Here is a 27,362-nt window from a genome sequence, read left to right on the forward strand (position 1 = left end):
TAGTTTGTTTCCCTGGTGCATATATGGTCTCCTAAATACATTAAGGAGTAACCCCTGTGCACAGATCCAGGAGAAAACTCTATGCACTGCCATGTGTAAACTCAAAACACACACACACACACACACAGACATAGAGTTAATGAGCCTCAAAAAAGATGCCCCACAGTTGCTAACAACAGGAGATAATGTTTCATATAATGTCCAAAAGAGTTGAGATTTTCATCTCCTGCAGAATTGAGTTTTTCAAAATACATTGGGAGATTTTACCCTGATTCAGAGATGAGAATTTGAGATTTTCATGAAAGCACTCTTCAACATACTCTTCCTTCATTTATAGAAACTAGAATACCTTTCTCTCTGTATATGTGTAAATATAAAATTATACGTGGGGCATCCTTTTTTGGTTTTTATATACACATATATATATAGAGAAAGGCAGTATAGGTTTCTATTAGAAAAGTTGATTTTAAAAATATAATGGATTGTAAAATACCCCTAACATTTAAATAGTGTTGTATGACCAACTAGAAATGTCTGTACCACTATGAATATACAGTAATAATTTTTTCTAAATTTATTTTATAAAATCTATTTATGCATGCCATTAATGGATAAAAAGTCAATTTTTAAGGTATTATGATGGGTAAGTCATATGATGAACTGTAACATGACTTACCTAGCACTTCACTATAAAACTGATTCCACTTCTTCTCATTTATCAGCTGGTACCAAAAGTCAAAATAAAGTACATATATCATATTTTTCACTCTCTCCATGAATGTCATTGAATCATTTAATTCTGACAAAACAACAGGAACATAAGACGGTGGGAGTGGAAGTCCTCCACTATACTTTTCAAGTCCAAGTCCAGGAGAAAAACGGAGAGTGTACACTAAAGGTACTTTAAGTATTTCAGCCAGAAGCTCACCACAGTTTCCAATGGCATCAGCAAAAACAAGATCGAACCTTGTGTCTTGTAGTTTTTGCATCAATTTCTTGTTGAAAACTACAGTTTTGCAATTCTGTTCAATATAATCATAATATTCCCAAAGGAGATCTTGCATTTTTGAAAAATATGCCCAAAATGAATTTTTTGGCATATCATATATCCATGTAGTAAGAAGTTTATTGATCAGAGTCTCATAATTTTCCTTAGACAGAGGTGATTGGAAAATCTCAAATTTTATAGTAGATGATTTGTTGGAACCAACAAAAACTGCATCTGAAGATTTCAGAACAATCACTTCATGACCTCTTTGGACAAGCTCTTCCAGGATTACCTTTATGTTAATCCAATGGCTGTATTCTGTGGGCCACACCAGCACCTTTCCACAAGTCCCACAACTAAAGTAACAACCTACCTCTAATAGCAGAAGAATTGAAATCCATTTTATAGACATTATGACATAAAGGGAGTCTCTTTTGTAGACTGTTCTTTTCTATTTCACAGCAGTATTTCTATTAAAGAGATAACGCAATAAGAAAGTTAAAATATAACAGCATTATCTAAAGTAAATACATAGTCATCAACTAGCCTATTTAAATGAGCAGTAAAATCCAAATGTAGCTTACCTTTCTTAATTGCAAATGTATTCATTATTTGTTGAAAGACCATGAATGCTTTCAAGTTATGAAGTAATAGTCCAGTATCCAGGCACCAGTGTTACATAATCTGTTTCGTCTGTCTGTCAATGACAGTGCATTATTTGAGAAGACACTCTAAATCTACAGGTACAACAAATACAATGTAATATTACACAACTCTAAGAAAAGATAAATTATTGTCTATCTATAAACAAAATAAAATTAGAAACTATGTGCTATTTCTTAAAATCAGATCAAGAAGTACATATAATGCACTGTTACTTGTATGTGGCTTTTTAGAAAACAAGGGAAAAGCAAATGTACAATAATATAAACTATAAAATAATAAAAACTATTAAATAATAATAAAATATTAGAAAAAATAAATAATAAAATAAAAAGTATTAATAAAATAATAAAAACTATTAAATTTTGATGATAACTGAGCTTATTATAGGAATGAGTATGAAGAACTCATTTGGTATGAAGGCTCTTCTAGAGGTATACTGGTGCTTTGGTCACAGTAAAACTTTTCATGTTACCAGTACAGTAAGGATTGGGGAAATTAGAAAAAAATTCCCTTGGCCTAAGAGATACAAGGTGTTTCCACCATTGAAGCATACTGTCATGAGAGCAACTACAGGGTTCCAGATATGTTTATTGTCGAACCCCAAGGTCTTGCTTTATAGTGCCAGGAAAAGTTCTGCTCAGTTGTGGTTCTCAAAATCAGTCCTGCATCATTAGAGATCTTGGATTTTAAACATATCCTAGAATGAAGTTAAGGATAATGTCTTTCTTTATGGGTTCAGATGTTCTGCTCAGTCATGGTTGTTGTAGTCAGTCTTCTATTTAGTGATCTTGTTTTTTTCACTGATCAAAGAGTGGAATGTCTTCTGATTTTATCTCACATTAGGTGGCAAGATTGGGCAACCTGCCCTTAGATAAAGTTGTTGCTGTTTCCTTGTCGACAGCATGTCATAGGAACCTACCCTGGGACGTTGGTAGCAGAGTGGTATTAGAGACTCCCCTGGGGGGCGTTTACTTCCTGGTGCTGCTGCAGGAAACTGTGCCACTTCCAATATTGTGATCTGGGGTTCAGGGTTGGACAGTCGATGTTTGATAATAGATTCCATGTCCATCAATGTATAGGAAAATTTCGTGACTTCATCTCTTTTGATGGCTGCATTATATTCCATTGAATATATGTACCACAGTTTCTTTATATATTTATCTGTTGAAGGGCATCTTGGTTGTTTCCAGAATCAGGCTACTGTAAATAGTGTTGCAATGAATATAGGTGTGAAAAAAGAATTTTTTGTGTTGTATTTTATTGTTCCCAGGGTATATCCCTAGAAGTGTGAGTGGTATAGTTGGATCATATGGGAATTCAATTTCCAGTTTTTTTGAGGAATCTCCATATTGTTTCCCATACATGCTGGACTATTCGGCATTCCAACCAGCAGTGAATTAGAGTTCCTTTCTCTCCAGCACCGATTGTTCTTGTTCTTTGTGATAGGTGCTAGTTTCTGTGGTGTGAAATGGTTCCTTTTTGTTGTTTTGATTTGTACCTCCCTGATGATTAGTGATGTGGAGCATTTTTTCATATGTCGTTTAGCCATTTGTATTTCTTCTTTGAGAAATTGTCTGTTTATTTCTTCTCCCCATTTTTCGATTGGGTTAGATATTTTTTCTTGCTAAGTTTTGTCATTACCTTGTATATCTTTGATATTAACACCTTATGGGTATTGGGTGAATAGCTTCTTCCATTCTGTGGATGAGTTTTGTATTCTAGGCTTTATTTCCATTGAGGTGAAGAAGTTTCTCAGCTTAATATATTCCCATCTATTTATCTCTGCTTCTACTTGTTTGGAGAGTGGTGTTTCCTCCTTAGTCTCAATGTCATGAAGTGTCATACCTACATTTTGTTATATAAGTTATACTTATTGAGCAAACTTGTAATTAGTATGCACTGTTGTGTTTAGAAAGGACCATTAATAACACCTTTCCTGATGACAACCCATCAATGTAAAACTCTGGGGCATCAGTTAAATAGGGGGAGAGCTGATAATAGATGAGGTCACAAAATGTGTCCTTTTAAAGAAGTCCCAGCCTTTTCCAGCAAGATAATGGGAGGAGATTTCTCCAGAAAAATCACAGAATGCTCATTGAAGGAGCTTACTGAGCAGTAATATACTTTTTATTTCCTTTTTTGGGGATTGGCAGGACTATTATTTCAGGATCAAAACCTAATAAGCAAATTGTTCTGAGCCTTGCCTTGATGACAAGTGAGGAGATCAATTCCAAATAAGGTACAGATGTGCGAGGTTGTTTGTTGTGTAAGTAAACCCGTTCTAGAGGCACCGACAGCCAATAGCACCCAGAGGAGAATGAGGGGTTGCAAAAATTAAAAGCCACACCTTCTTTTAAGATATGAACCTGGAAAGATAGGAATTTTGCAGCAGGTCCATGAAAAAAACTAATTTCTGTTGGGCCTTTTGTGTTATGCACTGAGGGCTATTTAAATCTGGACTTCCTTCTAAAGTATTAAATAAGTTAGTTCTGAGTTTGAAATCCTTAGGTAGGGAAGGATCCAATTTGATCACCCAAGAGTTTTTGCAAATTATTCAGAGTCCTTAGACTTTTTTTTAAAAATAGAAATCTTTTGGAGATGCACTGAAGTACGCTCCAATACAAAGCTTAAGTATTGAAATGGAGGTAAGTATAGATTGTTTTCTGTGGCTATTGTTAACCCAGCATCCTGCAAGCAGCTAATGACAAATTCATAAACACATTGCAGTTTCTTCTAATTCTGAGCTAGCAATTATATGTCATCCATGTAATGGACCAAATATACCTGGGGAAACGTTTTATGAGCTGGATATAAAACCATATCAACAAAATATTGACACATGGTGGGTAAATTTGCCATGCCCTGATGCAAAACTATCCATTGAAATCACTGTATGTGGGCTCTTTTATTAAGAGAAAGAATTTAAAAGGAAAATATTTTTCTGTGTTTTGGATATATAGAAATATTATAAAAACAACCCTTTAAGCCAATTACTATCAAAGGCAAGTCACTCGGAATGGCTACAGGTGAAGGTAAGCCATTCTGCATCTTTCCCATTGAAATCATTTGAGGATTTACAGACCTCAGATCAGTTAAAAGTCTCCATATAGCTACTGGTTTCTTATTAATAATTATTGGAGAATTCCAATTATAAAAAGAGGTTTTAATGTGTCCCAGCCTCGACTGTTCATTGACTAAGTTTTTAAGTGCCTCTAATTTTGTGCTGTAAATGGCCACTGAGGAATCAGATAGGAATATTTGATTTCCATTCAATGGAAATGGGTTCTGGTTTTTTTTAACCCAGTGTCCCCAGTCAAAATATGCAATACCTCTGAATTAACATGCTGTGAGATGTTTTAGCGAGGAATGTGGTATTCTGCTTCCCATTGCTTATGCAAATTACGTCCCCAAAGGTTCAAAGAAACTGGAACTACATTCAGCATGAATATCTCCTGTTGACCTTCCAGTCCTATGCACTTCAGAGACCTAGCACACCGAAGAACAGAATTTTGAGACATGACGCCTGCTATATCTTCAAAACTGCATTGAATATCTTGTAAAGCCCAATTTCAGGGCTAGTCTCTTAAAGAGATCACAGATACTTCTACCCCTAAATCAAGCATACCTTCAAATTTTCTGCCCTGAATTTAAAGAGTTAACATTGGATTTTCCTCTTTAAGCTCAGCAATGAAAGATATCAACATAGAAGCCTCAGAGTTAGTACTCCTGAAATCTACTTTCCTGTTGCTTTCTAATTTTCCAGGCATAAAAGAAGAAAGTAATAAAGTTGAGCTATATTTTCACTTTTCTTAAAGGTCCAGACGGTCCTACTGAAACAATAACTATTATTGTCCCTGTATGGTAAGAATCTGTAATCCCCAGATGAATTACTATTCCTTTGACTTTTAAACGCTTCTTCCTTAAATCATCCCCATAGATCCTTAAGGCAGTGGTCGTGTTATGCCAGAATTAATCTTATAAGGGCATTGAGCTAAAATGAGGGTCAAGTCCTCTGGGCAAGGTATATCTAAACCATAGTTTCCTGAAGTTGCAGGCTTTACTGAGCTTAAACTGCAGAGTATTGATTTGAACTGGGAAGCTAGTTCATTGGCATTGTTAAAGGCTAAGGTTTTTTTGTCAAAACATTTCAAATTTTTATATTTTCAACCTCCCTTTAGTTGCCTCTGTCAATTTTCACACAAATTCTGATTATGGCTCTGTAGCTCTCTTAATAATCTTTGTATAGATACCTTTGAACTCAGTATCTGAGTCAATTTTTTCCCAAGCCAACAATGAAAGTTCCCTGACAAGCTTTAAAACAATATGGGGTAGTCTCACCTGCCTATTTGCGTCTGCATACTCTCCTTCCCCTACCAGCATTTCATAAGCTAATGTGACTCCTGCAACCCTCCTTCAATAGTGATCTAGACTATTAATTTTACTTTTAGAATTCTCATCCAACCGCATCTTCCATTGTAAGTATTGAAAAGCACTCAAACAGGTCTTTGCTGCCATGTTAAAGCCCTCTTGAGTCCAACATCTATGATCACTCCAGGTACCAAGATATTCAATACAAAATGAAGAAAGAGGACCATATTCTGAGCACACTTTATTAAAATTACTAAGGAAAATTATACTCAAACCTTCATATTCTACAATCTGATTATTTTCTAATGGGCAAGATTCATTTCTAATACTAAGTTATTACTAATTTCTCTAAGAATTATCCCGTGTGGGGGAGGTGATTTCATTCTACTCTATCTAAAGACTGAGATGGAGGGTGCGTGAGTGATAATTCTACAGACACACCTTCTGATGGGACTGTTTCAACATCATTAGATTCACTTTGTATGCCATTATCCCCAAGGGGAAACTTTAGAAGCTCTACTGGCCTATTGTCAGGAGGAGGCAGCAAAACACAAACCTCAGAATTTCTTGATTGCTTATATGTCACCATAGGGAATGCCTTCTTAATATTTGGGTTCACTGGCCTTTCAGAATTATTAGAAATTGCTTCAGAAACTTTCAAAGCAATGCTATCAGCCTGTGCCTCAGCAAATGTTAATGCCAGGCTAGAGAATTCAGCCCAAATCTTTTGATTCTCACTAGAAAATTTAGTCTGAGTTTATTGATTAACAATAGAATATTCAGACCAAATCCTTCAATTCTCATGATATATATATATATTAAAAGAATAAGGAAAGTTATTACTAATGCAGTTAGCATAAACAGAAGCCAGGATCCTTCAACCAAAGCCCAAGCAAACAATATCATGTTGATCCAAAGTAATAATCCAAAAAGGTAAAATCCATCTGAGAAAAAAAATAAACAATCATCTCACGACTCAGCAACAGAGTCGAAGTCACAGTTTGATTCCTGTTAAATTTTCTGTTAATGAAGCATCAGTTAGTGGAATCTATGGCTCGAAATGAGGGTCTGGTGAGATGCAGGCCTGAAAATAAATGTCAACAAAAGAAATAATCCATACAGTGAAGAAGTACAAGAATAAGTTCAGAAAATTCAATGCTCAAGCAGATTTCAACCACCCAAGTTTTCTTCTCTTAAGATGGAATACAACTCAGTGGAAGAAGACTGAAGAATGAGCCTCTGCCTTCCTCAGACCCCTGCTTTTATTGACAAGATTCAGGTCCCACCCTAGGGTGGGAGTAGAATACTAAGTATAGAGTAATCCAATATATCATCACCAGATCACAGGGTGGAGTACAAATATTGATTAAGGTAGGATCATTAACGCAACAGTATAGGTCTTTCACGTCTTTTGTTAGGTTGATTCTTAGGTTCTTGATAGTTTTGGATACTACCTACTATATTTTCTGGCACATAAATGACTGGGCATATAAGGTGATCCCCTATTTTCGTGTTAAAATATAGGGTTTGGGCTATATTCACCATACAAGACTACTTCTCTTTTAACGCACACCAAATGGAAATTAAAAAACATAAGAGAAAAAGAATAGAACCCTTAAAGGTTAACAGTATATGTTTAATAAAGCCAGACTTTGGAGTGCTAACAATCATTTTACATTAGTCATTTGTAGTGAGTGACTGATTTTTTTTTATTGAGATCTACACTGAGAATATGGAGCGGAGGCTTCTCCAAGAGCAGCTGGCAGGAGTGCAGTGATTACCAGGACAGCTAAATGGAGACAGAGCACCTCCCCTGTGTCCCATAAAAGCTAAATAGAGGACTGAGCACTGGAAAGTCGAAAATCAGTGGTGACACTGGCTGCTGGATGAATGCAGTGCTTGGTATTCAGCTTCTCTGTGTGCCCTGAAAGATGAATCAGGACAAGCAGAGGACTGAGTGATGATGCCTGGCAGCTGGATGGGATGCAGCTGTAAGAGGAGGATGGATCACTCATTACTTGAAGCTGGAGTAAGTTTCAACATGCCATAGCCCGGTGTATAAAACAACTCCCGAATTTTAAGATGTTTTTAATGGGTTAAAAAGTTTTTTAAACTCTAAATCAATTAATATAATCATGTGGCTTGTTTTTGTTTTTGTGATGTGTGATGCTGATTTATTTGCATATGATAAACAATCCTTGCATCCCTGAGATGAAACCATCTTGCTCATGATGTATAATCTTATTATTAGTTTTTTATATAAAATTTTTATTTAAGCACTGTATTACAAGCATGATTGTAGTTGGGTTTCATTCATAAACCGAACAACTCCCTTCACCAGTGCAACATTCCTACAACCAATGCCTCCCTTTCTCCTTCCCAACCTTTGCCTCATTTGAGACTTCTCTTACTCTACTTCTCTCACTCATTAAGATTGTCATGATAGTTGATAATGTAGTTATCTCCCTAACTGCACCACTACTCTTTGTGGTGGGATTCATATTGTGAGCTGGTTCTTCCAGCCCTCATCTCTATTGTCTCTGGAATTACTACAATAATGTCCTTAATTATTCTTAAAACCCATAAATGAGTGAGACTATTCTGTGTATATCTCTTTATGTCTTATTTTACTCAGCTTAATAGATTCCATGTGCATCATGTAAGGCATAAATTTTATGACTTCAACTCTCCTGATGGCTATATAATATTTCATTGTGTATGTGTCCACAGTTTCTTTTATTTTCTTATTTGACTACACTTTACTACAATCTATGATCTTGAATTATTTATTTATTTTAATTAATATTTTTATTTAAACACCTTAATTATAAACATGATTGTGGTTGGGTTTCAGTCATGTAAAGAACAACCCCCTTAAGCAGTGCAACATTCCAAACACCAATGTCCCAAATATACCTCCTCCCCACTTCAACCCCGCCTGTACTGGAGACAGGTTTTCTACTTCTCTCATTCATTCACATTGTTATGGTAGTTCTCAATTTGTTATTTCTCTAACTGAACTCATCACTCTTTGTGGTGAGCTTTATATCATGAGCTGGACTTTCCATCTCTCCTCTATTTTTGTCTCTGATAATTATTGCAAAAATGTCTTCTATTTTTCTTAAAACCCATAGAAGAGTGAGACTATTCTACATCTATCTCTCTCCCTCTAGCTTATTTTACTCAGCATAATAGATTCCAGGTACATCAATGTAAGGAACATTTCATGACTTCATCTCTCCTGATGGCTGCATAATATTCTGTTGTGTTTATATACCACAGTATCTTTAACCATTCATTTGTTAAAGGGCATCTTGGTTGTTTCCAGAGTCTGGTTATTGTAAATAGCTCTGCAAAGAATATAGGTGTGAGGAAGGAATTTTTGTATTGTATTTTTGTGTTGCTAGGGTATATCATTCAGAGTGGTATAGCTGGTTCGTATGGGAGCTCAATGTCCAGTATTTTGAGGAATCTCCATATCGTTTTCCATAAAGGTTGGACTAGACGGTATTCACACTAGCAGTGAAAAAAAGTTCCTTTCTCTCCACGTCACGCCCAGCACTGCTTTTTTTAATTCTTTGTGATGTTTGCCGATCACTGTGGTGTGAGATAGTACCTCATTGTTGTTTTGATTTGCATCTCCCTAATGTGGAGCAATTTTTTTTTTTTTTTGTGGTTTTTGGGTCACACCCGGCAGTGCTCAGGGGTTACTCCTGGCTTCATGCTCAGAAATTGCTCCTGGCAGGCACGGGGGACCATATGGGATGCCGGGATTCGAACCAATGACCTTCTGCATGAAAGGCAAACGCCTTACCTCCATGCTATCTCTCCGGCCCGTGGAGCAATTTTTAATGTGCCTTTTGACCATTTGTATTTCTTTTTTGACAAAGTGTCTGTTCATTTCTTCTCCCCATTTTTTGATATGATTAAATCTTTTTTCTTGTAAATTTCCATCAGTGACTTGTATATTTTGGATATTAGCCCTTTATCTGATGGGTATTGGGTGAATAGTTTCTTCCACTCAGTGGGTGGCTCTTTTATCTGGGGTGCTATTTCCTTTGAGGTGCAGAAGAGTCTCAGCTTAAAATTCCCATCTATTTATTTCTGCTTCACTTCTTTGGAGAGTGCTGTTTCCTCCCTAAAGATGCTTGTACTCTCAATGTCATGGAATATTTTACCTCCGTGTTGTTCTATATACCTTTTGGTTTCAGGTCTGATAACAAGGTCTTTAATCCATTTGGATTTTACCTTCATACATAGTGTTATCTGGGGGTCTGAGTTAACTTTTTTGAAAATAGCTAACCAGTTATGCTAACACCACTTATTGAAGAGGCTTTCATTGCTCCATTTATCAAAAATTAGGTGATTGTATTTCTGGGGAACATTCTCAGAGTACTCAGCCTATTTCACTGATCTGAGGGTTTGTCTTTATTCCAATACCATGCTGTTTTGATAACTATTGCTTTGTAATACAGTTTGAAATTGGGGAAAGTAATGCCACTCATATTCCTTTCCTCAAGGATTGCTTTAGCTATTTGAAGGCGTTTATTGTTCCAAATGAATTTCAAAAGTGTTTGATCCAGTTCTTTGAAAAATGCCATGGTATTATCTTTAGAGAGAATGCATTAAATCTGTACAATACTTTGGGAGTATTGCCATCTTAATGATGTTAATCCTGCCAATCCATGAGCAGTGTATATGTTTCCATATCCATGTGTCCTTTCTTATTTCTTGGAGCAGGGTTTTATAGTTTTCTTGTATAGGTCCTTTGCATTTTTGGACAAGTTGACTCCAAGATATTTGAATTGTGTGGCACTAATGTGAAAGGGGTTGTTTTCTTAATGTCTATTTCTTCCCTATCACTATTGGTGTATAAAAAGGACATTGACTTCTGTCTGTTCATTTTCTAGCCTGCCACATTGCTCTATGTAACCATTGTTTCTAGAAGCTTTTTGGTAGAGTCCTTAGGGTTTTCTAAGTAGAATATCATGTCATCTGCAAACAGTGAGAGCTGGACTTCTTCCTCTCCTATCTGAATTCCCTTGTTATCTTTTTCTTGCCTAATAGCTATAGCAAGTAATTCTAATACTATGTGAATAGGAATGGTGAGAGAGGACAGCCTTGTCTTACACCAAAATTTAATGGAAAGTCATTTAGTTTTTCTCCATTGAGGATAATAATTGTCATTGCTCATTGCCAGTGGCCTTAAGTATTTGAGAAAGGTTCCTTTTATTCCCATCTTGCTGAGAATTTTTTTTATCAAGAATGGGTGTTAGAGCTTATCAAATGCTTTTTCTGCATCGATTAATATGATCATATGATTTTTATTTTTCTTGTTGTGGATGTTGTGTATTATTTTTATAGATTTACATATGTTAAACCATCCTTGTATTCCTGGGATTAAACCTACTTGATCATAATTAATGATCTTCCTGATAAGACATTGGATCCTATTTGTCAGAATTTTGTTGAGGATTTTTGCATCCGTGTTCATCAGACATATTGGTCTGTAATTTTCTCTTTTGGCAGCATCTTTGTCTGGTTTTGGTATCAAGGTAATGTTGGCTTCATAAAAGCTGTTTGAAAGTGTTCTCGTTTTTTCAATTTTATAAAAGAACTTTGCTAGGATAGGGAGTAGTTTTTCCTGAAAGGTTTGAAAGAATTCATTAGTAAATCCATCCGGGCCTGAGTTTTTGTTTTTGGGCAGACATTTGATTACCATTTTAATTTCCTCAATATTGATGGGGGTGTTTAGATTTGCCACATTTTTCTTATTTAACTGTGGAAGGTTCTGAGTCCAAGAATTTATCCATTTCTCCTAGTTCTCATGTTTAGTGGCATAGAGTTTCTCAAAGTAGTCTCTGATTACTCTTTGAATCTCTGCAATATCTGTAGTGATCTCCCCCATTCATTTCTAATATGAGTTATCAAGTTTTTCTCTCTCTTTTTGTGAGTTTTGCCCATGGTCTATCAGTCTTTTTCATTTTTTCAAAAAATTAACTTGTACTTTTATTGATCTTTTTGTTTGATTTTTTGGGTTTCTACTTTATTTATTTCTGCTCTAAGCTTTATTTCCTTCTGTCTCCTCTCCTTATTTTTGGTTTCTTTTGTTAATCATTTTCTAATTTTATAAGCCATGTCGTTAAGCTGTTCAGATATGCCCCCTTTTCCTTCCTGATGTTTGCATGCAAAGCTTTAAATTTTCCTTTCAGTACGTCTTCTCTGTGTCTCATAGATTCTGATAGTTTGTGTCTTTTGGCCTTGAGAGTTTCTTGTGACATGTCTGCTGTAAGTCTCAAGGATGCTCCCTTGAATGTAATTTCCCTTTTTGATCTTGCTGCTTTAAGTTTTCTATCTCTATCTGTGGGATTCATCATTTTTCTAGGATGTGTCTTGAGGTGTTTTTCTTTGGGTCTCTTTTAGATGGTACTCTTCTGACATGTAGGATTTGGTTGCATGTATCCTTTAGCTCTTGTAGTTTCTCTGTGATGATGGTCTTGACAGTTGATTCTTCCTGGAGATTTTCTTCCTGGGTTGCTGGCACTCCAATGGTTCTCATGTTGTTTCTATTGAGCTTAGCAAAGATTTCTATTTTCTTCTGTTCACATTCCTTGAGTACTTTTTCCATTGTCTGATCATATACCTTAAGGTTCTTTTTCAATCTCTTCTGCTGTATTGAATTGTTTTGCATTTCATCTTCCTGTTCACTGATTCTGTCCTCAGTGCTGTTACCCTGTTGGAGAAACTGTCAATTGAGTATTTCAATTCAATTGAGCTACCATGTTTTCCAGATCTGTTATTTCAGTTTGGAGTTTTCTGATTTCTGTCTTTTTGTTCTGCTTAGCTAGAGCTATGTTTTCTTTGATGCCCATGATGATCTTCCATATATCTATTCTAAACTCTTTTTCTGAGATTAATCATATGGTTGGTATTTTTTGGGTCATCAGAACTATCAACTTTAATTTCTGTGCATGATGTTTGTCCGTGAGGTTTCCCCATTGTCACATCTGTAGTGTGATTATTTCTGTATGTTGTGGCGGGGTTCATTAGTTAGAAAGTGTATTCAGCAGCAATGTGAAGCATTGCTCTTCTGGGGCCTGCGGGAGATAATTTTTTTTGGGCCCTTCCTAGCCCTTTGAGGAGAGCTTTTAGGAGACCAGAGAAGAGAAACACCAAAGCCAACAGGTCCTCACAGCTTCTCCCTGTCAACAATCTCACAGCAGGGTGGACTTCTTCACAGATAAAGAAATCATCTCTGCCTGCATCCTTGATAGCCAGTTTTTACTCATTCTGTCCTTCTTGGCCTTTTGGCCCGAGTGGCTCCAGGAGACAGTTTTTTTTTTTTTGGGGGGGGGGGTCCCTTCTAGTCCTCTGAGGAGAGCTTTTGGAGACCAGAGAAGAGAAACACACAAAGTCAACAGGTCCCCTCAGCTTCTTCCAGTCGCCAATCTCACAGCCCCCTGCAGTAAATCTTAAGGATCCTCCTTTCAATGTGATTTTTCGTTTTTGCTGTTATCAGTTTTCTATATGGCTTTTCTTCAGATATTTTTTAGCTGGTTTTTTAGGTCATGTGACTTTAGTTGCATGCACTCTTTAGTTTTGAAATTTTCTGTACAATGATTTTCTTGACTGTTGATTCTTCTTGGGGATATTTTTCATGGGTCTCTGGGCCTCTATAATTCTTCTATTCTTTCTGTTGAGTCTATCCAAGACTTCTATTTTCATCTGTTCACATTCTTTGACCCCCCCCGCCCCATTTTCAGACCACTTGTATTAAGGCTCATTTCCAATCTCTTTTGTTGTTTGGTGTTGTTATTTATCTAATCTTCCAGCTCACTCTTTTTGTATTTAGCCACTGTTACTTTGTTGTTGTGGCTTTCCAGTGAAGCTTTCATTTCTCCTATTAAAATGTTCAGTCCTGTTATGTCAGTTGGAGTTTTCTCATTTCTAATTTCATATCTTCTTTATTTATGTTTGTGGTTAGTTCAGGTCATTCCATGCTTTCTTTGAGTTCTATGAGAATACTCTGTATATCTTCTCTAAAATTATGATCTGTGAGGCTAAATAAGCAGTTGGTAATTTTCATTTCATCAGAGTTACCTTCTTCATTCTCTAAGCATGGTGGATGCCTGTGTTCCTTTCGCATAGTCATACTTGAAATATAGTGTTTTCTACATGCTGTGCTGGGGTTCATTGACTAGGAGAAGTGTGTGTTTATGCTCCTGTGGCTATATCCTTCAAGGAGGGATATGCTACTCTAGAAACAATGTAGGTTTTGGGCTCCATTGGCTGGAGAGCAAGCTCTACTCCTCAGGTCAATTGCTCACCTGTGTTGATGTGCTTGCTGCTGACAGGGGAGCAGGCTCTGCTCCTGATGGAGACATATTTTTGTGGCTTTGCTGGTGGCTTAGGGTCTTGACATTTGTGATGATGGCAGAAGATTAACACTCTTTAAAGCAGGGTCCACTTACCTGTTTACCTGAGTTGATTCCATGCCAGTAGCTGGGGAACAGGATTTTCTCTTTGGGGCTGGGGCTGCTCACCCAGGGGTGATGTAGGCACTGCTGCTAGAGGGTAGACAGACTATGTTATGTTGCATTGTGCTTTCCAGGGAGCCCTGGTGAGTGAGGTTCAGGTGGGACCTGCTTACCTGTATTGATGTGTATACCACTGGTAGAGGAGCCGCTTCTGCCTTGGGTCCAGGTGTGCTCACCTGCATTAACTTAAGTGCCACTGGTGGGAAAGAAGATACCACTCTAGTCTATCTTTTCCCTTAGTATTTATGTGTGCTTCTTGTAGGCAGGAAAATGTTAGATTCAACTTTTTGATCAGTTTTTCTACTTTGTTTCTCTTAATTGGTTCATTTAGTTTTTGAAGTTGAGAGAGATGATTGCCATGGGATTAGGTGTTATTTTTTTAGAGTTTGGTATGATCTTTTGTGGGAACTAGATAATCTAGTCCAAATAAAGGTAAAATATTCTGTGTATACACTAAATGCACAATACTACTGTTATACATATATAGTAGTGCAGGAAATATACAGAACACCATAATACAAAGTAATACTGTTAATAGTGTTGATAATTATTAATAAACAATTTACATGCTCAATATTAACATTAGATGTTAATTTTATTTCAGTACAGGTTGTATAGTTTTGATATTTGAATACATACCTTTACATATAAAATACATTTTCTTTTATTTTTATTCACATTGGAATGAATATTTATACCTGAATGTGGTAATCAATCATTTGAAAAAAAATTTTGTTCAAAGAACTTGTGAAAGATAATTTTGTTTGAGAACAAATGGATTCAGATCACTTCACTATTTTCTTCCATCAATTGGAGGAATCAGATTCAACTACTCTCTCTTTTTCTTCTTTCCGGTTTTAGAAAACATCCGGCAACAACACAGGCAGCATTTTGTGATGACCCACAGAGCAGCTGCCACACAGGCCAGCAGGAACCCAATCACATCCAAGGAGTGGTACTGGAACAGGTTGAGCTCATGGGAGGCGGGCCTCAGGTGTTTGGCTCCTTTGTGGCGCATGACAAACTCAGTCCAGAACACTGCCCTGTCTAGAGGCTTTACTGGCTGGTCATGATGAATGGCCTTTAATTTCAGTACATTTTGCTTATATCTAAAGAAGGGAATAAAAAAATTTGAAGGAATTTAATCAGTCTTAATAATTTTACCTTAAGTTTTTTTTCAATGTTACCCATATGAATGAAACTAATGTAATAAGATTACTGATATAACATATTTAGGAAAGTCTTCACTGACAGTTTTAATTTTTAAAGGCATTTAAAAATTCACAAATACTAAAAAAATAAAGTGCTTTTGGTATATATTAAAATGTTTATAGAAGAAATTATGTATACTATTTATGTCATAGTACCAATAAGCTTTTCTGAACATCCTCTTGAAGTATCCAGAAGTGATTTATACTATTGTGAATAAGAAAACCCTTTAATTGACTATTTGTTATCTGTTTTATAAGTAGTTATTATTTCTTTTTGTGAGATTTCCTTGGAAGGAGGAAATCATACCTCATGTTTAAAGGCTACTCTTGATTTGATATTTGGACATTGATCAAAGTGGTACTTACTGAATATATGAGACTTTCACATGCATTTGATTGCATGTAATTCCCATGTAATCAAATGCTCTACATATGAAAGGAAATTTTTCTTTTTTAATTCTACAGATATAAGCATATTTATATTCAAATTTTATAGGATAAGTAAAATCACAAAAGTGCATACATCATCATTAATTAATGATATTATATCATAGTTAGAATGTTATTACAAAGTGAACATAGTCCTCAAACTATTGCCTAGATAATGTTAAAACATTCCAGATATTACCAATGAGCATTTCCAAATACCTTTTGGTCACTAATTATATGACTTAAATTATCAACATAAGATTATTTAATAACATTTTAATTCTAAATCACAACGTTTCAACACTCGCTCCTTAAGTCATCATTTCCTGTTTCATCACCAATTTCTTTATTTTACCCCCTACCCTGACCTGCCTCTAAAATCTGTTGCCATTTTATGTATAATATCACAACTAAAGTTCAGAGAGTTAACAGGCCTCTGGACTTTTAAGTGACATTTCATTACAACATTACCTTATATTCAAGTAATATTGCTTTTAGTATTGTGAACAACAAAAGTTTTCCTTATTTTAAATCAGGGGTCTCAAACTCGTGGCCTGCGGGCCATTTGCGGCCCTCTGTACAACATTTTGTAGACCTGCCCTAGAGGAATATTTTGTTTTGTTTTGTTTTGTTTTAGTTGTTTGGGTCACACACCCCAATGTTCAAGGCTTACTACTGACTTTGCACTCAAGGATCATCCCGACATTGCCTCCTGCGGCCTGCAGGTAAATTGAGTTTGAGACCCCTGTTTTAAATGGAAAGGTAAGTGTGATAGAGAAGCTAGTTATTTTTGAAAAGAATGTTATCACATGAATTAAGCAATAATGCATTATGCTAATCTAGGTTATAAAACATAAATTTCATATGCTTCTATTTATATGAAAAGCTTTGGAACAATAATTATAGCAAAAAAGTAGATTAATGCTTGTTTAGGTTGGAGGAATGCTAAATATCTTAGAAGGTATGTGAGTTTTTTATTTGTAGTTGTGTAGGTTTTGTATTGCTTTTCAAGAACACCCAGCAGTACTCAGGGATTATTCAGAACTCGGAGTTCAGGGATGACTCCTGGCAATTCTCAAGGATACCTATAAAGGATTTATCTTTGCTAAGTTGTGCAGAAAGCAAGAACTATAATTGTTGTGCCATCTTTTAAACTGTGAGACTATTGAGTTTTGAAATATTTTAAATTATACCATTATGAAGGTTTCATAACTCTTTTACAGACTACATGCATTCAAAATATATTTTAGTTAAATTTTATAATCAACTATCTGTATTAGTAAAATATTTTAATGTAATATGACTATTCGATATTTTCAAGAAAAACAAAATTGGCAAGTTCAGAATTTGGTTATTACTAGATTTAGCTGTGTGCATTTAACTCTTCATTTTCTATTTCTGTTCGATCTATAGCATTTGGAAGAATTTTTCTTGTAATTTTTTTAGAAAATCTTTACATGGTTTAAGCTACAAATTATAAAAATGTGTGATCCATTTTAAATCAGTGGGTACTATAGCTTCTAAAGAAATGTTTGCAAAGAAATTATATTAAGAATGGGCTTTATTTGGGCCCAGAGAGATAGCACAGCGGCGTTTGCCTTGCAAGCAGCTGATCCAGGACCAAAGGTAGTTGGTTCAAATCCCGGTGTCCCATATGGTCCCCCGTGCCTGCCAGGAGCTATTTTTGAGCAGTCAGCCAGGAGTAACCTGAGCACAGCCGGGTGTGGCCCAAAAACAAAAAAAAAAACAAAAAACAAACAAACAAAAAGAATGGGCTTTATCATGTTACCAATTTCACATTTAATCTCTTATATTGCCTATAAATACTGGGGAAAAGGTTCCTGTATATAGAAACTATTCATTGTGATACTCACGAGGGATCACTGATGACTGTATTCAGTGCACTGAGGAAATCTGAGCTTGACATTGTTTCGAAATCTACTCCGATAGCTGCTCCTTTAGCCTTTATGTGGGCGATGTTATAAGGTTGATCAGAACACAGAGGAATACCCACCATAGGAATCCCATGGTAAATTGCTTCATAGATGCCATTGGAACCACCATGAGTTACAAAAGCTTTGGTTTTAGGATGACCTAAATTGAGTAAATTTTAGAAAATAATCACAAATCTGTTTACTAAATTAAAATGACAGTCTAAGCCACTGATGTTGTCACTGCATTTAGCGTCTATGCAATTTTCCCCATTTATTGATTTATTTTTTATTTTTGGGCCACACCCAGTGATGCTCAGAGCTTACTCCTGGCTATGCACTCAGAAATCACTCCTGGCTTGGGGGACCATATGGGACACTGGGTTTCAAACCCCCATCCCTCTTGATAGGTTGTGTGCAAGGCAAGCACCATACCACTGTGCTATCACTCTTGTCTTATTAATTTATTTTAAATAATAATAATAATATCTTTTTAAGTACCATGATTACAAACATGTATATAGTTGGGTTTCAGTCATATAAAAGAACACCACTCTTTTACCAGTACAACATTTCCACCACCAATACCCCATCTCCCTTCTCTGACTTCTTCTGCATTTGTTCTAGAGAGTAATTCTATTTATCTCAGTCACTACCATTGTCATAATAGTTGTTGGTGTAGAACACTCAGCATTCAGTGGTAAGTAAGCTTCAAATTGTGGCCCAGTTCTTCCAGCCCTCATTGCTATTTTCTCTATGTATTATTACAATACTGTCTTTTATTTTTCTTATATATGACAGATGAGTGAGACTATTCTTAATTTTAAAAATAATATATTTAAACACCATAATTACAAACACGATTATAGTTGGATTTCAGTCATAAAAAGAACACCTCCCCTTCACCAGGGCAACATTCTCTCCACCAATGCCCCCATCTCCCTCCTCCCACTCCCCCTTGCCTGTATTTGAGACAGATATTCTACTTCTTGAGTGAGACTATTCTGTCTCTATCTCTTACCCTCTGGCTTATTATACTCAGCATAAAAGTTTTCATGCCTATATACATATAGGAAAATTGTATGGCTTCATTTGTCCTGACATCTGTATATTGTTCCATATGTATATGTACCACAGTTTCATTAACCACTCATCTGTTGTGAGGCATCAGTGTTGTTTTTAGATTCGGGCTATTGTAATAGTGCTGCAATGAATTTAAATGTGTAGAAGTCATTTTTGTATTGAGTTTTTGAGTTTTTAGTGCATATCCTTAGAAGTGGGGGTGGTATAGATAGGTCATATGGGAACACAATTTCTAGTTGGGTTTTTTTTTTTTTTTTTAGGAATCTCCATATTGTTTCCAAAAAGGCTGGACTACATGGCATTTCAACCAGCAGTGACTGAGGGTTCCTATCTCCCCAGAACATACCAGCACTGATGTTATTTTGTTGTGGTGTGTGGCAGTCTCTGTGGCATGAGATCTTAATTCATTGTGGCTTTGATTTACATCTCCCTAATAAATAGTGACGTGGAGCACTTTTGCAAGTACATTTTGGCCATTTGTATTTCTTCTCTGAGAAAATGTCTATTTATTTTTTCTCCATCATTTTTATCATTAGATGATTTTTTATTACATCTGCTAGTAGCTTGTATATCTTTGATATTAGCCCCTTATCTGATGTAATATTTGATATATATCTACTAGTTCAATTTTTTTCCATTTCTATACTTAGAGCTAGTATACTCTTGTTAGGTTGAATACTTGTTGACTTATCAAAGGGTGATAGGATGTTGTTGAGGTCTCCCAGTATTATTGTGATGCTATTGATGTCTTCTTTCAAATTTCTCAATAATTGTTTTAAATATTTTTATGGTCCTTCATTGGGTCCATACATTTTTAAAAGTGTAAATTTTTTCCTGTTTACATATTCCTTGATATTACAAAATATACATTTTGTCCGATTTTTTCTGTCTAAAGTTTGTGTCATCTGATATTAACAAATGCTACTCCAGCTTTTTTTAAGGGAGTTATTTTGCTTGGAAAATTGTCCTCCAACCTTTGATTTTGAGTCTATGTTTGTTCTGACTATTCAGATGTGTTTACTGTAGGTAGCAGAATGTTGGATTCAGCTTCTTGATCCACTTTTCCACTCTGTGTCTCTAACTGGTGCATTTAATCCATTGACATTCAGACAGATAATTTTCGTTGGATATAATGTCCGCTTTGTGTAGGAGTTTGTTGTGTCTTTTGGTCTGTCTTGTCTTAAACTAGACCTTTCAGTTTTTCTTTTAAGGCTGGTTTTGAATCTGCAAATTTTCTGAGCTATTGTTTATCCATGAAACTATGTATACTTCCTTCAAATCTGAAAGTGAGTCTGGCTGAGTGCAGTATTCTAGGTGAAACATTCATATCATTAAACTTTGTCACTATATTCTACCACTGCCTTCTAGCCTTGAGGGTGTCTTGTGACAAGTCTGCTGTAAATCTTAAGGACAATTCTTTGTAATTTTTTTTTTGATCTTGCTGCTTTCAGTATTCTATTTCTATAAGTAAGATTCATCATTGTGACTAGGATATGTCTTGGGGTGCTTTTTTTTCAATCTCTATAAGCTGGTACTCTTTGGGTATTTAGGTTTGCTTACATGCAGTCTTTAGCTCTGGAAGTTTTTTTGCAATGATTTCCTTTACTGTTGATTCTTCCTGTGAATTTTATTCCTGCTTCTTAGGAACTCCAATGATTCTTATGTTTTTTTCTTTGAGTTTATCAAAGACTTCTATTTTCATTTGTTCACATTGTTTGATTGTTTTATGGTTCTTTTCCAATCTCTTCTGTTGTTATGAATCTCATCTTCCAGCTCACCAATTCTGACATCAACTGCTGCTACTAGGTTGAAAAGGCTTTCCAGTAAGATTTTCATTTGTTCTACTGAGTTTTTCAGACCTGTTATTTCAGTTTGGAATTTTATGATTTCTATTTTCATATACAATTGATTCTTATTTGTGGTTTGCTCAGCTTGTTTTATGCTTTCTTTGAATTCTATAAGGTTCTTTTATATTTCTTCTCTAAACTCCTTATCTGAGAAGCTAAGTAGCTAGTTGGCACTTTTTGGGTCATTAGAACTGCCATCTTCAATTCTATGCATGTTGTTGGATTGTGTGGTTTCCCTCTTTTCACACCTGTATTGCAATGTTTTCTGCGTGTTGTAATATGGTTCACTGACTAGGAGATGATGTGCATGGCCATGAAGCAAAGCAAATTCTTTGGAAGCAAAGCATGAAGCAAAGTAAGGTCTCCTCTTGATCCACCCTTCTTGGGCAGTGCCAGCTCACCTCCCATCAAGTGACTTCCACAGATGCTTCTAGGTGATGTTATCCCCCAAACCTGCAGCCCTGGTTTGGGCAGAAGCCATGTTGAAACACATGTGGTGGCAAAAAATTTTGTTTAGTTGTTTTGTGTTTCATATCACAGAGCCAGACAATTTTTATTTTACTAGAGAAATAGACAAAGGAGATTGTGTATTTAGAGTTAGACAATGAAAAATATTTATGGTGAACAAATTAAGAGAAAACATTTTGTATAATAGAAAGACCCTTGTTAGACATAAAGAAAAGGCAATTATATGACACTAAGAATTAGTTTAAAAGTAGTGACAATTAAATTAATGCTGAGGTGAATTGACCTTTAGTGGAGGACTTAATGTAATTCATACCATTTTAATTTTCAGAGATGCACAATGTAAACATTATATTGTGATAGGACTTGTGTTCAATAATAATTTCACATTGAATAATTTATTTTTGCAGTGTCAAAAATGCTCATTGGTATCAGAAAGTCATTTGAATTTAATAACCATTGCATATAATTTTTTTTTTGTCTTTTTGTTTTGGGTCACTGGACCACTGCATTCTTCTGACTCTACTCTGAAATCACCTCAGGTGGTGATTAGAGCATGATATGTGGTGTTGGTTTTGGCAAATTTGGTGGCTATGTGCAATCAAGTGGCGTAACAATTGTACTATTCCTCTGGTCCCACAGTTTGTGATTTTTAAGAAAGTTCCATGTAATAATGTAGTTGAAAGTGCTAAAAAATGTGTACCTTTGCTTGCTACCAAATTTGATTTTTGAGAAGTCCCCTGCTCGAGGACATTTCCTGATATGTGACTGCTGGGAGCTGTTTTTCAGACTCTACAAGGACAATTTACAGATTGAAGCAGTGCTCTGGATTTTACACCCCACCAACATTTAGGGCAGGGTTCTCTGCATTGCCCTCTAATGATGAAAGAAAACCAGAAAATGCTTTACATTTTGACTTCGATAAAACATATGCACAGAAATCAGTATTTCCAACTACAGAAACTTGACATCAACAATTGAAATTGTGTGAAAAACGTCTACTGGAACCACAGAGAATGTCTCAGGGGTTGGACAACCTAGTAGGCCTGGAGCCTAAAGTTGGTCTAATGCCAGAATACTTCAAGAGCATGGTCTCCCTGTATTTAGGCCAAGGCTTTACCTTTCTATCTTTTCCATATTTTACTGGGCCTATGCAAACAAAAATTACCACACACACACCTTTTTTTACTGTATTTTTTTTTAAAAACTCTTATCTTAAATAAAAACAGAGCTTACTAAAACTTCTGCTATTGCTTTAATGAGTTCATTGGTGATACAATAATTTTCACAAATATACTTGCTACTGAACATTTTCTTTTTTCTTTTTTCTTCCATTTTTAATTTTTCTTTATCTTTTCTATTTTTTAAATAGCATTCCTTTCTGTCATCTTGAAACAAATATATCAGTTATGCCAACTATGAGATGCATTTTCTTTAAATAAATTAAAAATATTTGAGAAAAAGGTATTTCAGTTCCAATATTGAATTTTAAGATACTCAAATTTATTTCAACTATTTGTGAAGGGTAACTTAGACCACACCGGACTTTGTTGGGCTTCTCCTTGTTCTGTAATAAGATTCAAGGATTGCTCCTAACTTTCTAGAGGCTCATGTCTAGTGTGTGGGGTCAAACTGAACTTACTGGGTCTCTTTCACTTAGTTTCTTTATGAATGTACACAAAACGTTGTCTTTTCTTATAGAATATCAACTCAACATAGATTTCATTTTGTATATGAGTCATTTGTGCAAATGTGCTTCTTTCTATACTGTTTTATTACAATGTCCCTGTCTAAACACTTTGATTAATTGATCATTTTGTTTTGTTTTGTTTTTTGGGCCACACCCAGTGACGCTCAGGGGTTACTTCTGGCTTGGCACACAGAAATCGCTCCTGGCTTGGGGGAACCTATGGGACTTTGGGGGATCTAACCACAGTTCGTCGTAGGCTAGTGCCAGCAAGGCAGACACCTTACGGCTCCGTGGCACCACCGTGACTCTTAATTGATCATTTCTATATTTGAGGAGACAAGCATTATAATATTATATGTGAGTTTCATGTATCTGCTACTGAGGGTAGATTCTTTTTGTTTGTTTGTTTGTTTTTTGGTTTTTGGGCCACACCCGGTGGTGCTCAGGGGTTACTCCTGGCTATCTGCTCAGAAATAGCTCCTGGCAGGCATGGAGGACCATATGGGATACCGAGATTCGAACCAACCACCTTAGGTCCTGGGTTCGCTGCTTGCAAGGCAAACACCGCCGTGCTCTCTCTCTGGCCCTGAGTTTTATATTTTTAATTATTTTTGTGTTATTTTACTTCTTGGACTACCCAGCTGTGGGCTGAACTTATTTTTGGTTCTGTACTCAGGGAACATTGTTGTAGGGTCTCAAATGTGATCCTCAGGAGCAAACCTGAATCCCTTTTGTGAAGAACAAACATCCTATTTTCTAATATCAACTAGCCGAAAAGAAGTTTTCTTTAATATTTTTCTTTATAAAGAGGAATTGCAATTATATATGTGAAGGTGATATTTTCCTTCAGAGGTCTGTAAAAGTACAATGAGTATCTTAAATATTATTAGAACCATGCATATTTCTTTATTAATATAGAACATTTATCTTATTCCTTTTTCTTCTATTCTCTCTTTTTAATATACATTATTCATTTTTTTAAAAATATAGTTAATATAATTTTAGGTGTCCTTACCATGCTGAGAATAGAGCTGGAGTTTATTTCACAGTGAGATTAGGCTGAAAAAAAAAAGGGTCACACATTCGAGGCAGGAGATGCACTGCTGCTATGGACACAGTACTCACACACAGAGGACTTCAGCAAGAGTTACTAATGGGACCTTGTGTTACCAGGAATTATTCTCAAGACCATTTAACACATAATATATGTATCCAAGTCTTAGAATTATCAGTTTGAAAATTTTATGTTTTCTTGCATTTACTTTTTGTTGTATAAAAATGTTTAAATTGGGGCCGGGCGGTGGCGCTGGAGGTAAGGTGCCTGCCTTGCCTGCGCTAGCCTAGGACGGACCGCGGTTCGATCCCCCGGCGTCCCATATGGTCCCCCAAGCCAGGAGCGACTTCTGAGCGCATAGCCAGGAGTAACCCCTGAGCGTCACAGGGTGTGGCCCAAAATCCAAAAAAAAAAAAAAAAAAGTTTAAATTAGGTTTTTTTGTTTTAGTTAACTTCTGCAAAACTGCATAAGTAATATCATTGCTTATAATTCTGAGGACAATAAAATATTTAAATTAAATTTCCATTGGGTTTTTTAAAAAGACTAGTAAAATGACTAAGTCTAAAATATTAGCCTTAAAGTTTATAGTAAATATATGTGGTAATTTGTACAATTTTACTAAATATATTGATTGGATGAAGGAAAAATTATATTTTTATTGATATATTATTTCATGAATTTTTTCCCACATACTATCAAATATTTCCTATAGTAATATCAGTCACTGGTATAACAATGCAGCTTTTATACTTCAATGGTGCTGAAGACCCATAAAGATAGAAACAGTATAGTAAAAGGAGAGATGAATATCAGATAGTTAAGTTGGTAACTTGATGAAAACTTTTTTGTGAGAAATGATTGCATCTGAAATATGAAAATTTGATTTGACCACAAATAAATATTAAATATTAAAAATATTAATTGTTATATTTTACCCAACTCACTACAGGATTGATCAAATAAATATAAGGTAGTTAATTTTTATTGTTCAAAATTTTGTTAATAAATATTTAGTAAATTTAATTTTATATAAATGGTTATCACTTTTATTAGATTACTCTCATTTCAGTGTTTGAAACTTACCAAGAAGATCATTCTGGGGTATCCATTTATATATACGAGTATTGGTTCCTAAAGTTTCAGGCTTCTTGCCATCAAACCTCCATATAACCTATTGGTGTTAAGAAAATTGTATTTACCTATTAGTTAAATATTAAACTTTAAAGTTAAACTTTAAATGTTTGATGAGAATTATTAAATGAGAAGAAAACAAACAATGATTCAGTTACATTTACGAGTTTCTAATAAAAAATAAGGTATTGAAGTTAAAAACTACTAAAATACTACTATAATAAAAGACAAAAATGCTTATTTTATATTCAATAAAATATAGATGTTTCACACTGATACATAAGTCAGAATGTATTATATATAATCAACCAATATTTTTTTAAATTTTAACATTTTTAAAATTTAATCAAGTAATTGTATGATATATGTGTCCTCTTATATTTATTATAACTAGTTCAAATGTTTAATATTATATGGTTTTAAATAAAGTTCCAGATAAGGGATTTTACATATAACCATGTGTCATATAAGATTAATTTTTAATTAAAAATGAGCGGCTTTGAATTGAGAAAAGTTTGATGCTTAGCTTCAATTCTCAAGTGAGTAAATAATATTCCCAGTAGTAATTTATTATAAAATGAATATATCTTTCTTAAAAATATTTTTAAGATATATTTTCCTCTCTAATATTATGCACATTTTAATAAATATATTCGGGAAGTAGTATTTTGTATGCTCACTCTAAAATTATAATGTCAAGAGTTGTAATTTGTTGAAATATAGAAAAGAAGTGAATTTTGGCTATAAAAATAGACTAGTGAAAATAAATGAAAGATTATACTATACCTATTTTACCCCAATGACCAGTAGAACTTCCACAACGTGTTAAAAAACACTATTAATTATTTTTTTGGGGTTGGGCCATACCCGGTGATGTTCTGGGGTTACTCCTGGCTATCCACTCAAATCACTCCTGGTTTGTGGGACCATATGGGACGCTGGGGAATCAAACTCTGGTCGATCCTAGGCTAGCAAGGGCAAGGCAGAGATGCTTTTCCACTTGCACAACCACTTTGGCCCCGAAAAACATTAATTAGTTTTATGATACTTATATATAGCCTTCTCTATATGCAATCCCAATAAAATTTTAGGTGGTCATTACCCAATAATCTCTAGAGTCTGGATTATAATGTAAAAAGCATAACATCTATTTGCTATGTTTTTTGTTAACTTTAAGCACAACATCTATTTGCTTTTTTTGTTAACTTCATCTCCTGAGCAATAAAATGAACACTAATGTTAAGATAAAACTATCAGTGAGAGAATATAAAATAATTGTTAACTATGTATTGCAGCTGTATTCTACCTAACAATTTAGTTCACTAGGAAGTTTAATGCAATGGAGTACATCACCACTTTCCTGTAATAAACTTATTTATTTTTAATATAATTTTTATTTTTATCATAGGCTTACATATTGTTGACAATAATATTTTAGGTACATGTTAACATAAAATTAGGGGGATCCCCATCACCAATTTTTCCTCTCTACACGTCCAATCCCATCCTGCCTCCCATATCCTCCTCTCTCACCCCCGAGGCTGCTAGAATACGTGGTCCCCTCTGTGCCTAGCTTACTACTTAGTGGTCTTACACCTGTTTGATCTTGGTACTTCCCTTATTTCTCCCTCTAACTGGGAGGCAGGACTAGATAGTTCAAGTTATGTGGTTTTGTTTGAAGAAGAGAAAAGTAATAAACTGGAGTAAAAATCAAATACGTCGAAAATGGGCAGAGTCCTTCCAGAGGATCTCATCATTGGTTTGAGGGATGAAGGGGAAAAAGAGGTGAAACACCCCAACAGTACAAAAAGAAGTGTCAAATAAAATATACAATGAGCACTCCAACAATAAAGATAAGCACCACATAAAAACCATGGTCTTGGGGCCGGGCGGTGGCGCTGGAGGTAAGGTGCCTGCCTTGCCTGCGCTAGCCTAGGACGGACCGCGGTTCGATCCCCCGG

The 27,362-nt window shown here is 35.4% G+C and overlaps 2 protein-coding genes across 2 annotated transcripts in view; both read right to left on the reverse strand.

The window, feature by feature from the left end:
- The window catches only part of LOC126032359 (UDP-glucuronosyltransferase 2B31-like), a 102,132-nt gene extending 100,490 nt beyond the window's left edge, over positions 1-1,642 (reverse strand). The window contains exons 1-2 of the mRNA XM_049790018.1: positions 1,573-1,642; positions 677-1,458 (exon numbers count right to left, since the gene is read on the reverse strand). Of these exons, the coding sequence (XP_049645975.1) occupies positions 677-1,400 (724 nt within the window). The 5' untranslated portion in view covers positions 1,401-1,458; positions 1,573-1,642. The remainder of the gene's footprint in view (positions 1-676; positions 1,459-1,572) is intronic.
- A 13,696-nt stretch (positions 1,643-15,338) lies between these two features.
- The window catches only part of LOC126032360 (UDP-glucuronosyltransferase 2B31-like), a 40,786-nt gene continuing 28,762 nt past the window's right edge, over positions 15,339-27,362 (reverse strand). The window contains exons 4-6 of the mRNA XM_049790020.1: positions 25,354-25,441; positions 18,074-18,293; positions 15,339-15,668 (exon numbers count right to left, since the gene is read on the reverse strand). Coding sequence (XP_049645977.1) covers positions 15,389-15,668; positions 18,074-18,293; positions 25,354-25,441 — 588 coding nt within the window. The 3' untranslated portion in view covers positions 15,339-15,388. The remainder of the gene's footprint in view (positions 15,669-18,073; positions 18,294-25,353; positions 25,442-27,362) is intronic.

This window comes from Suncus etruscus, chromosome 16 (genome assembly GCF_024139225.1).
Source record: "Suncus etruscus isolate mSunEtr1 chromosome 16, mSunEtr1.pri.cur, whole genome shotgun sequence".
NCBI classification, from domain to species: Eukaryota; Metazoa; Chordata; class Mammalia; order Eulipotyphla; family Soricidae; genus Suncus; species Suncus etruscus.